This window comes from Jaculus jaculus, chromosome 20 (genome assembly GCF_020740685.1).
Source record: "Jaculus jaculus isolate mJacJac1 chromosome 20, mJacJac1.mat.Y.cur, whole genome shotgun sequence".
In the NCBI taxonomy this organism is placed as follows: Eukaryota; Metazoa; Chordata; class Mammalia; order Rodentia; family Dipodidae; genus Jaculus; species Jaculus jaculus.
Genome location: NC_059121.1, coordinates 22,854,173 through 22,866,659, shown reverse-complemented (window position 1 = coordinate 22,866,659; position 12,487 = coordinate 22,854,173). Strand labels below are relative to the sequence as shown.

Sequence of the window (12,487 nt, the reverse complement as noted above, 5' to 3'; positions counted from 1 at the left end):
TGCCTTCAATTAAGCCAGAATCTGTTCGGCTGGAATACATGAAATGTACTTAATGGTTTGCAGCAGCCAGAATGACCCTAGTTTGGGTATTTAAAAAAAATAATAAATTATAGTATTTTTCAGATTATTGGGATGTGGACATTTGCTTGGTTTTTTTTTTTTTTTTTAAGCACAATGGCCTTGGAAACAGTAATTGTCTTCAAATCAAAAATTACAGAAGCATTACATTTATTCTCAGAGGAAAACTTATTCCAGAGCAGAAAAACGATGTTTTAGACTAGAAGAATACTAGGTAGCATATCTTGTTTTGCAATTTTTTTTTTTTTTGCTTATTTTATAAATTTGAGAGAGAAAGCAGAGAATGGGTGTGCCAGGGCCTTCAACCATTGCAAACAAACTCCAGACGCATGCGCCACCTTGTGCATCTGGCTAACGTGGGTCCTGGGGAATTGAACCTGGGTCCTTTGGCTTTGCAGGCAAGTGCCTTAGCCACTAAGCCATCCCGCCCTTGTTTTGCATCTTGAAAAGATTTTATTTTATTTTATTTCAGCATTAACATATGAGGCAGGAAATCGGTACTACTGTTGTCTGGCTAAATGCATCTATTATGCCCACCAGACTGTCCTCTAAACACTTATGTTTATGCCTCTATATGAATGTTATTCCCACTTTTGTAGAGCTTCTCTTTTTAGGTGGTGGTGACCACTGGGGGGACTCAGACATACCACAGTTCTGAGAAGTCACAGCAGGGAGCTCAGCAGTGAGACATCTCTATAACACCCTCCAAGGCCCAGGGACAACTGTGGAAGAGGCGGCCGAAAGCATGAAAGAGCCAAAGGAAGAGGAGGAGTGCTCACAACACTGTCTTCCAGACACAAGCGGCCTTGACATTCACGACCTCACCGTGGCTAACGCCACTATCTACCTGCACAGTAGGAGGGGAAAAAATGATGACGTCAAAACAGAAGAGAGACTAGTTAGAAAGAAGAGGTCTGGAAGGATGGCTCAGCGGTTAAGGCGCTTGCCTGGGAAGCCTAAGGATCCAGGTTTGATTCTCCGGATCCCACGTAAGCGAGGTGCACATGATGGCACACGCGTCTGGAGTTCGTTGACAGTGGCTAGAGGCCCTGGCGCACCCATTCTCTCTCTCCACGTCTCTCTTGCTCTCTCTATTAAATAAATAAATAAGAAAAATAAGAAAATAAGGAAAGAAGAAGAGATCCAGGGTAGGAAGGAGGGGTAGGATGGGATTATGATCATGGTATAGTGTCTATATTCATGGCAGTTGCAAATAAAGTTTTAAAAATTAGCATATAAGGGCTTGGGATATGACTCATTGGTAGTTGCCTTGCTTATGTGAGGACCTGGGTTCACACCTCAGTGTAACCACCAAGGGAAGAACATGCAAGATCCAACAGTTTTTGGTTTGTTTTTAGTTTTTGTGTTTTTTTTAATAATTAGAATCATGTTCCTTGATGTCTGTTATGGAAGCCTGAGTTCTCTCCACCTTTCCCGGGTTACATGGCCAACCTGCATTTCCTCTTCAAGCCACAAAACTACTAGAAGCTTCCAGGGAATACGTCAGCTGTCTTGCATCACCGTAGGTCAGGGCTGTCCTTACAGTGTCCAGCCCTGTGGATCCCAAGCTTGGCTCCTGTTTATGACCGACTTAATTTTTAACATGAGTCAAGGGCTGAAGATAGGGCTTAGTGGGTTAAGGTGCTTGCTTGCCAAGCCAAAGGACCTTGGTTCGGTTCCCCAGGACCCGCATAAGCCAGATGCACAAGGCTGCGCATGTGTCTGGAGTTCGTTTGCAGTGGCTGGAGGCCCTGGTGTGCCCATTCTCTCCTTCTGAAATGAATGAATTAATTAATTTTAATATTTAAAATAAGGCAAGCAGGCTGGAGAGGTGGTTTAGCGGTGAAGGTGCTTGCCTACGAAGCCCAAGGACCCGTGTTTGACTCTCCAGGTACCACATAAGCCAGACGCACAAAGGTGAGGCAAGTGCAAGGTCGCACATGCCCGCTAGGTGGCGCAAGCTTCTGGAGTTCGATTTCAGTGGCTGAGGGCCTGGTGGGCCAATTCTCTTTCTTTCCGTCTCTATCTCTCTGTTTCTCTCTGCCTCTCTAAAAATAAATAAATAAAGTAAAAATGAAATGAGGCAAGCCCATTCCAGAGACTTCCATTCAACCGGTACATAGGGAGCCAAACACTGCTATTTTTAGAACAACTGGCACTATGGCCAGAATAAGTGTTAGTTTTTCTCCACCTATGTTTGACGAGTAACATGTGTCATTTATCAGGTACTTTTCTCCCCCCAACATTCAGGGCATGTTGAAATTTTATTATTTCCTGTGTTTGCACCTCAGTGCTGTTTTGGGAAATAACAAATTCAAGCTCCCCCCCCCCACACACACACCCTTCCATGTTACTGCCCTTGCCACTGGGCGATTCTTTCCCCTTCCCTGCCTGCCACGAGCGAGCGCATTGGATGGAGGGGCTCACGTGCCTTCAGCCAGGTCGGCACTCTTGGCAGACAGCCTTCCAGAGGCGGCCGGGCCCCAATGAGCGCTCTCAGAAGCCACTTATTTTTTTTTTTTTAATTTTTTATTTATTTATTTGAGAGTGACAGACACAGAGAGAAAGACAGATAGAGGGAGAGAGAGAGAATGGGCGCGCCAGGGCTTCCAGCCTCTGCAAACGAACTCCAGACGCGTGCGCCCCCTTGTGCATCTGGCTAACGTGGGACCTGGGGAACCGAGCCTCGAACCGGGGTCCTTAGGCTTCACAGGCAAGCGCTTAACCGCTAAGCCATCTCTCCAGCCCTCAGAAGCCACTTATGACCCCTGGTGCTTTACACGGGGGTTTTTATATTTAAAATCCCCAGAAAGTAAAAGGCCGTGGATGCTGCACAGTCTGGCTCTCGGCGCCCTGCAAGAACTCTGTGCAAGCCGGGCGTGGTGGCGGCACGCCTTTAATCTCAGCCCTCGGGAGGCAGAGGTAGGAGGATCGCTGTGAGTTCGAGGCCAGCCTGAGAATACATAGTGAATTCCAGGTCAGCCTGGGCTAGAGTGACACCCTACCTCACAAAACCAAAAAAGAAAAAAATGAGAGAGAGAAAGAAAAAGAAAGAAAGAAAGGAAGAAAGAAAGAAAGAAAGAAAGAAGAAAGAAAGAAAGAAAGAAAGAAAGAAAGAAAGAAAGAAAGAAAGAAAGAAAGAAAGAAGAGAACAATGTGGGAAAAGGAGGTAAAAGGCTCATAAACAGTAAAGACAGCTGCCTCTGTGAGTCCTTGCTGCTGCCCTTCCAGCTCTCTCTCTAAGGAAGGGGACAATAGAAGGGATGCAGACAGCCCTGGCTGTTGTTAAATTCCTGCGAAGACCAACTTCGCTGAGAGACTTTATCGACACCTGCTGTAGGGCTGGGGATGCAGCTGAGTGGTAGAGAACTTGCCTACCACAAGCGAGGATGTGAGTTCAATCCCCGACACCAAGCAAACAAAAAGCAAAACATCGAGCACCGAATTTAGAGATGTTTGCTGGTATCATTCTACAGTAAAAGGGAATATTTTATGCCATCTCCAGGAACCTTTCCCTATGATGGTTTATATCGTCAACTTGACTGGACCGCGAGCTACCAGTGAGGGACCGTGGAGGTCATGTTTACCCCTGTGCTCCTGTGTGAGGGATTATCTTGATGACCTTAATTAAGGTGGGATGACCCACCTCGAGACTGTGGATGGCATCACTTCACGGGCTGGGGTCCTGGACTGTATAAGAAAGAAAGGTCTGGCGTGGTGGCACACGCCTTTAACTCCAGCACTCAGGAGGCAGAGGTAGGTGGATCGCCGTGGGTTCGAGGCCACCCTGAGACAACATAGTGAATTCCAGGTCAGCCTAAACTAGAGTGAGACCCTACCTCAAAAAAAAAAAAAAAAAATCTGGAAGAGCTTCCTCGCTGTGATGAATGTGATCAGCTGCCTCAGGATCCTGATGCCAAGCCTCAGCTACCCCCACCCATGATGAACTCTAGCCTGAACTAAACTGAAATAAACCCTTCCTACTTTAAACTGATTTTTTTTAAAGTTTTATTTATTTATGAGAGAGAGAGGGCGAGAGAGAGAGAAAATGGGCATTCCAGGGCCACTAGCCACTGTAAACGAACTCCAGATACAAGCGCCCCCATTGTGTATCTGGCTTATGTGGGTCTTGGGGAATCGAACCTGGGTCCTTATCTTCGTAGGCAAGCACCTTAAACCACTAAGCCATCCCTCCAGCCCATTAAACTGATTTTTTGTCAGGTACTCTGTCCCAGCAAGGGGAAGTTGGCTAACACAGAGAGACACACACACGCACGCGCACTAAAACCTCTTACCTGGAAAGATGCTCAGGCCTCTCTTTCCTTCCAAGCTAATGAGCAGAACTCGAGCCGTCACCCGAAAGACTTGTCGAGGTGCGGGATTCCAGCCGTCAGTCACCTGGAAACTGAAGTTCCCTGCCAGCGCTCCTTCAAGAGAAGAAAACACGCTCGCGTCAATCTGACGGCGCGAAAGCCACCCTCTTCCGCCTGTTCACCCCCACGGCCCCCTGCAAAACCGCCCTGAGCAACTTGACGAGTGTGTCAATGCAACCACCGTGCTCCCTGAATCAAATGCGGCCATGTACCACGTCGTTGCGTTTCGACCCACAACGGTGGGCACGCTCGACTATGGTCCCATGAGATCATATCACCCAGAGATGTCATGGCCACTTAGGATGTTTTCACAGTGACGGATTCACCCAGCAAGTCCTCCCTCCTCCCAGTGTGCCCCCTGGCTGCGTGATTATGGACAAGACACAAAGATAAACATCTACAAATGAAGGCTGAAAATGATGAGTCCTCCAACCCAGGATACGATAAAATATAACACAGGTTTAACTCCAAGAAAAAATTTTAAAACATTAGGGGCTGGAGAGATGGCTTAGCAGTTTAAGGCGCTGGACTGTGAAGACAAAGACCCAGGTTCGATTCCCCAAGACCCACATAAGCCAGATACACAATGGGGGAGCATGTCTACCAGAGGTGCACACGTCTAGAGTTCATTTGCAGTGGCTAAGGCCCTAGCGTGCCAATTCCCTCTCCCTCTCTCCCTCATAACTAAATAATAAAAAAAAAAAAACAGAAAAGAAAAATTTAAAGCTTAAAAACATACACATCACCTGTGTCTTACTATTTTGAAATCAACCTATACTGATCAAGCAATACACGCCTGAGACACACACATGAACACTTTCTGAAATGTTCATAGTACGGATAAGGGAAATCAAGAGGAAAGGAAGTAAATACCAAAACACGTCCTCACCACAGAAAGCAGTCACACGTTTCCTTACACGTCCATCTGAAACTAACCGTGCTCTGCTAAGAGGGGAAAGGAAAGGACAAGGAAAGAACCTGCTTGATTTCCTTCCTTTCCTGCTGGATGCTCCCCACCCCCACACTTTTGTCAATTAGTGACATGGGTCAAGTTAAAAAATTAGCTGATGTGCATCAGTGAAATTGAGATGGCCTGGCATCGATCCCGCTTCCCAGGGTGGTGCCTTACCAGTCTGAGCGCAGACAAGGTCACTCACCACCGGGGACGCTGATGGTTCCGGCCACGCTGCACTCTACTCTGAAAATGCCCAGCCAGCGGTAAGCGTCTCTACCTCATGCCCTGTATCTCTGTTTCCCTCAGGGGCACGTGGAAGGCAACAAAGAAAGTGGGGTCAGACTCTGGAATGATGCATGATTTCTCCTTTCATAACGCAATTTAGCAAGAGGCGGGGCGATGACTTGCAGTCTCTCAAGTTTGCCATCTAAGTGAACTCCGAGGGCTCTATGTTCTCACAGAAATGTCCACAGATGGTTAAATTTTATTCCCAACACACTCAAAATTCGCCATTAAACACAGAGGAGGGAGAGAGGGAGAGAGAAAAGGAGGGAGAGAATGAGGGAGGGAGGGAGGGAGGGGAAGAGAGGGAGAGAAAGAGAGAGAGAGAGAAACTGAGTGTGCCTAACTCATAACAGGGATCTGGGACCAAATATTTTGCATTTGCTTATTTTTCTAGAAACAGCTGTCTTCAAGTTGTATCTATTGAAACATGAAATTAAAGACAGGACACTTTTTTCTACCATTAGGCACTTTACATTTCTTTTCTTAAAATATTTTATTAGAGCCGGGCATGGTGGTGCATGCCTTTAATCCCAGCACTCGGGATTAAATTTGTTGTAAATTCAAGGCCACCCTGAAACTACATAGTGAATTCCAGGTCAGCCTGGGCTGGAGTGAGACCCTACCTCAAAAAACCTATATATATATATATGTTTAGTTAATTAATTTATTTATTTGAGGGGAGGGAGAGAAAGAGGCAGAGAGAGAGAGAGAATGGGCATACCAGGGCCTCTATCCACTGCAAGGAACGAACTCCAGACCCATGCGTCACCTTGCGCACCTAGCTTACTTGGGTCCTGGGGAATTGAACCTGGGTCCTTAGGCTTCTCAGGCAAGCACCTTAACCGCTAAGCCATCTCTCCAGCTCCAGGCACATTAAATTTCTTATAGATCCAGAAAAAAAAAATTAGGAACAGAATCAAAACAGAGAACGTTATAGAGAGTGTGTGACCTAACAGACTAAACAGGGCCAAAGGAAGACGAAGTGGGAAATGGAGAAACCAGGCTGGCCAACACATCTTCCACTTTACAGTCTGATTCCCCCCCCCCCCCACATTGCTTCCAGAAGGACAACTGAAGGACACGTAGTGGCCTCTCTCTTCCTCGCTGTAACCACCTACTCACGTGGAAGAGTGAGTCAGATTCATGGCAGGGCACTTTACAAACGTGAAATGCTAAGAGGGACTAATTAAACCTTAGTGCTTGGGGCTGGTAGTGGACAGATGTGCCCGGGGAGGACCAGCTGGCCTCAGCAACACTACCATGCGCAGCTGGCTCTCTGAGAGCTATTACCCTGCCCCGGTGGCCACTCAGGAAATGTAATGAATTGGCCCTCCCATTAGCCTTGCCTCTACCTAGGCTTTCTGCCTTCTTCTACTCACCAAAGTCAAATATTGATCTGACAGTTGACAAGTCAATCAGCCAGAGAGCTACGTTTTATTTTAATCCTCTATGGCAAACGGTAACTCCAGGTCTCCAAGCTGCTGTGCCCTTCAGTGGTGGGGGGGGGGGTGACAACTCAGCTTTAGGGTCAGGCCAATCTAGTCTTTCTGAGCCTCAGTTTCTTTTTTTTTTAATATTATTTTTGTTTGAGACACAGAGGGTGAGAGAAAGAGAAAGTGAGAGAGAATGGGCACACCAGGGCCTCTAGCCACTGCAAACGAAGTCCAGACGCACGTGCCACCTTGTGCACCTGGCTTACCTGGGCACCTGGAGAATCGAACCTGCGTCCTTGGGCTTTACAAGCCAGCAACTGCTAAGCCATCTCTCCAATGCTGAGCCTCAGTTTCTTAAACTACAAAATGGGATCGTGACTCTCTCCTGCTCTTAGGACTTGCGGAGGGGAGATGAAATGGGCAGTGATGACCGTTCCTCCCACGGTGCCTGGTAAACAGGAGAGATTTAGGACAGGCTGGAAATGCCTCTAACCCTCCCTCGCAGGCCCTGGGCTCCAGGACTGGAGCCACAGGAGGAATATCTACAAGGCAAAGTGTTTTCAGACTCTCTGGGGAATCCTTTGTGTTGCGTGCTACAGACAGGAGTTCGAAGATGGCTTACCATCTTCTTGATTACATGTGCAAAGAAGCTAGCTTACAGTAACTGAAAACAAACGACGGTTTAGCTTGTGGATCACGTCTTCCTGGTTCACACTCCGTCCCATTCCCTCCCAGCTCCCGCCTCTCTCCTGCTCCACTGACCAGGACAGCCTGGGAACAAAATCAGGCCACCCTGACAAAGCACTCGGGGTTACCCATTTTTGGCAGATTTCCAGCAGCTGTTGGACGTGCCGATTCATCAATGATTACGAATAAGCCGAGAAAAAAATCCCCTCACCAAAGTCAGGGTCCCTTAGAAATATAGTTTCACTCGTTCATTCATGCATTCATTCCTTGGATCAAAATCTGTGTTGCTTACTAATGCTCCTTAACATCTGGAATGTCATTACTTGGCGCATAACAGACATTCAGTATTTTTTTTAAAGTTTTTTTTTGTTCATTTTTATTTATTTATTTGAGAGAGAGAGAGAGAGAATGGGTGCACCAGGGCATCCAGCCACTGCAAATGAACCCCAGACGCGTGCGTCTGGCTAACGTGGGACCTGGGGAACCGAGCCTCGAACCGGGGTCCTTAGGCTTCACGGGCAAGCGCTTAACCACTAAGCCATCTCTCCAGCCCAGATACTCAGTATGATTTCATTTGTTCAACCGTTTTATTTATGAAGCACCCAGTCACTGTTAAAGGGCTGAGGATACAACAGGCAGGCCCTTTAGGGTGTTTATATTCCCATGGGGCTAAGGAACAACAGAGATTCAACTGAACCCACAGCAGGCCAGGCAGAGAGGGGGAGACGTGTAACGTGACAGAAGAGATGCTGTGGTAGTGAGGAAGCCCTGGGGGCGTCACAGACCCCCTCCACTAATGTTTGCTCTTCTTCGCTTTACCAAGCACGCCACTTTCAAAACGTGGCCTGGGCGCTTGGTTTCTACAGGGTCCGTGGTTTCCTGTCAGCAACCCTTAGATAGGACAATGACGTCGTCCACTACTGGAAACACATTTGGTTTCACACTGTTTTCTTTGTTCGGTGACTTACCAGAGTGGACAAACATGAGCTGGCCGTCATTGATCTGAGCCTGGGTGAAGTTCTGGATGCTTCTGCCAGGAAAGGCCTTGAGAGCCAGGTGTCCGTTGCTGGGCGGAGTGACCCAGTAGACCAGCTCTTGCGGGGAAGAGTCCCCGTCTTCTGCGCAGAGGTCGAGCCTGCTGAGCTCAGTGGCAGAGCCCGCCCACACCTTAAAAAGAAGTCCACGGGCCTCTTGAGGACCAATTCCACTAGTAAACAGTACAGTTAGTTCATCTTGGCTCCACAAACAAACATTCAAGAAATAACCCAATTTATCAGGTGCTACAGTTTGTTTTTTTAAAAAAAAAATACATATATATATATATAGATAGATAGATAGATAGATAGATAGATAGATATAGATATAGATATAGATATAGATATAGATATATAGATATAGATAGATAGATTTTTTTAATATATATATATTACTGGGCTGGAGAGATGGGTTAGTGGTTAAGGTCTTTGCCTGCAAAGCCAAAGGACCCTGGTTTGATTCCCTAGGACCCACATTAGCCAGATGCACAAGGGGATGCACGCATCTGGAGTTCATTTACAGTGGCTAGAGGCCTTTGTGCATCCATTCTCTCTTTGTCTCTGTCTCTCGCTTCCTCCTTCTTTCTCTGTTAAATAAATAAATTAAAAAAATAAAAATATTTTTTAAAATTTTACTTTTATTTTTTGAGAAGCCTAATTACATGATTTTTAAAAAATATTTATTTGTTTATTTATTTGAGAGAGAGAGTATGGGTGTGCCAGGGCCTCTAACCACTGCAAACGAACTCCAGACGTGTGTGCCACTTTGTGCATCTGCCTTACATGGATACTGGAGAACTGAACCCGAGTCCTCAGGCTTTGCAGGCATGTGCCTTAAACACCAAGCCCCCAGGCCAATTTTGTTTTCTTTATGGGTGTAAAGCAAATGATTCCACCAGCTTCTAACTCGCCGAGGAGGAAACGTACACCTTGTCCAACTTCAATTTTCTCTGTTCTACCTTACACAAGCACAAATATCTGGTTTCTCTGTCCTTATAGCACTTGCTACACCGACAACTCACATCCATGACTATATCGAAGCAGCATACTATCTCCCTTCTCATTTAAAATGTATTACCCGGGCTGGAGAGATGGCTTAGTGGTTAAGCGCTTGCCTGTGAAGCCTAAGGACCCCAGTTCAAGGCTCGATTCCCCAGGATCCACGTTAGCCAGATACACAAGGGGGCGCACACATCTGGAGTTCGTTTGCAGTGGCTGGAGGCCCTGGCGCGCCCATTCTCTCTCTCTCTCTGCCTCTTTCTCTCTCTGTCGCTCTCAAATAAATAAATAAAATGTATTACCCAAGCATCATAATCCGACAAGTTACCAGGCATTTTATTAAGCATCCACTGTGTTCCAGGCAGTATTGTGGAGGCCTGCAATCGATCAGTGAATGAAACAAAAGAGGGCCGGGGAGGTGCCTTCGGTAAAGTGCCACAAGCATGGGGCCCCCCAGGACCCACGTAAAACCCTATGCACAGCATGCCGTGCACACCCGTAGTCTTGGCGCTGAAGAAATGGGGACCGCTAGGTTTCAGGAGTTAGGAGGCAGGCTGGGCGGCCAGTCTAGCTTCAACTAGGGAGCTGCAGGTCAGTGAACGACCTGCCTCAGGAAAAGAGGTGAGGGCCCGGGAGACACGCTCAGCGGATCTGAGTCCTGCCCAAGAAAACACGAGGGCCTGACGTCAACCTAGCTTGAATCCCAACACCCACAATACACAGCTGGCCACATCCATAGGAACCCCAGTCCTGTGGGGAGCAGAGACCAGAAAATTGCTGGGGCTTACAAACTCAGCAAGCTCTGGAGCCAGTTAGAAACCTCATCTCATCTCAGCCAGGCGTGGTGGCGCACGCCTTTAATCCCAGCACTCGGGAGGCAGAGGAAGGTAGGAGGATCACCATGAGTTTGAGGCTACCCTGAGTCTACACAGTGAATTCCAGGTCAGCCTGAGCTAGAGTGAAACCCTACCTCAAAAAAAAAAAAAAAAAAAATATCTATACCTATATCTATATATGGTTTTCCAAGGTAGGGTCTCGTTCTGGCTCAGGCTGACCTGGAATTCACTATGAAATGTCAGGGCAGCCTCGAACTCACTCACGGCAATCCTCCTACCTCTGCCTCCCGAGTGCTGGGATTAAAGGCGTGTGCCACCACACCTGGCTCAAAAACTATTTCTGTTTGAACACTTAACCACATTAAATAGGATCAGGAAACAGGGGAGTGGGTGGCGGAGGGAGACACCAGTGTTCTCCTCTGGCCTCCACTGGGCACCACATCCGCACATACATGTGCATACACCATGCTACACACACCACCCACACAGGCACATACGCGTACGTGCTCATGCACCTATACACGCATGAACACACGTGCAAATACCCCCCCCCCACACACACACAAACGAAGGAGTTCTGCCCTCACATCTCATCAGGAGCCAAAAGGACCCAGAAAAGAGACAATGGGCGCAGCATGGAAATTATTATGTAGCAAATTATAAAGTCATTATACTAAGGAAAAGATAACAGCAAGAAAAAGGGGTTTCCAGAATGGGGAATGTGAAAGTAAAACGCTGGTGGAAGGGAAGGCTGGGAGGGGGTGCAAGAGAAGCCACGTGGGTGTGTGACAATTCAAGGAAGGAAGGGGGCGGAATGGCGAACAGCCCCAACTGTGGAATGAATGGGGAAGAAGTCTGGCTTGGCAGAAAGAAGCGATGGGAGGTGAAGAATAAAAAGGGACTGACTGAAACCATAAAGGAAGGCCAAATCAAACCAGGGGCCGGAGAGCCAGCCACTGACTGAACACTAGCTTGTCCTGGAGGGCAGGGGGGAGAAACCACGCCGAGCCGCATCCTGATGGACAAGATACACAGTCCTCCTGGATTCTCTATTAAGAATGGAGCGATGGCTTAGTGGCTAAGGTGCTTGCCTGTGAAGCCCGAGGACCCATGTTCGACTCTCCAGGTCCCATGTAAGCCAGACACACACAAGTGAGGCAAGCGCAAGGTCTCACGTGCCCACTAGGTGGCGCAAGCGTCTGGCGTGCAAGTTCAGCGGCTGAGGCCCTGGCGTGCCAATTCTCTCTCTCTCTCTCAAAAATAAAATTAAAAAAAAAAAAAAAAGCCAGAATGGTCTGTGGGCTGTCTGCACCAGGGTGAACATGAACAGGCAAGTCAGCGGATGACTACAAGAAATCCAGAGAGGGATGAAAGAGAGGACTGGCTTGAAGCTATAGCAACTGGGGTAAGTTGTCCAGTCCTGCTGAAAGTAAAGCCAACAGGATTTGAGGAATAAGATGTGGGGGTGTGCAGGAAGAAAAGGTGGCAAGCATAAGGCCATGTTTGGCTGGGGCATGCACAGTTAGAAAGAGGCATCCCCCTCCGTTGAAATGAAGACAGCCCCATGGCGAGGCCACTGGGCAGTAAGCTCAGAATTGAAATATGCTGAGTCTGAGAAATGCTTATTTGAGCCAAGCACACCTTTAAGTCCCAGCACTTCAGGAGGCTGAGGTAGGAAGACGGCTGTGAGTTCGAGGCCACCCTGACAATACATAGTGAATTCCAGGTCAGCCTGGCTCAGAGTTAAACTCTACCTCAAAAAGAAAAAAATTTTTAAAATTTGAACTGCCAGTCAAAGGCACGGTTT

At 47.5% G+C, this 12,487-nt stretch overlaps 1 protein-coding gene across 1 annotated transcript in view; it reads right to left on the bottom strand.

Annotated features, from left to right (window-relative positions):
- The window catches only part of LOC101614128 (chondroitin sulfate proteoglycan 4-like), a 62,215-nt gene that overhangs the window by 14,925 nt on the left and 34,803 nt on the right, over positions 1-12,487 (bottom strand). The window contains exons 6-7 of the mRNA XM_045138989.1: positions 8,780-8,978; positions 4,374-4,505 (exon numbers count right to left, since the gene is read on the bottom strand). Of these exons, the coding sequence (XP_044994924.1) occupies positions 4,374-4,505; positions 8,780-8,978 (331 nt within the window). The remainder of the gene's footprint in view (positions 1-4,373; positions 4,506-8,779; positions 8,979-12,487) is intronic.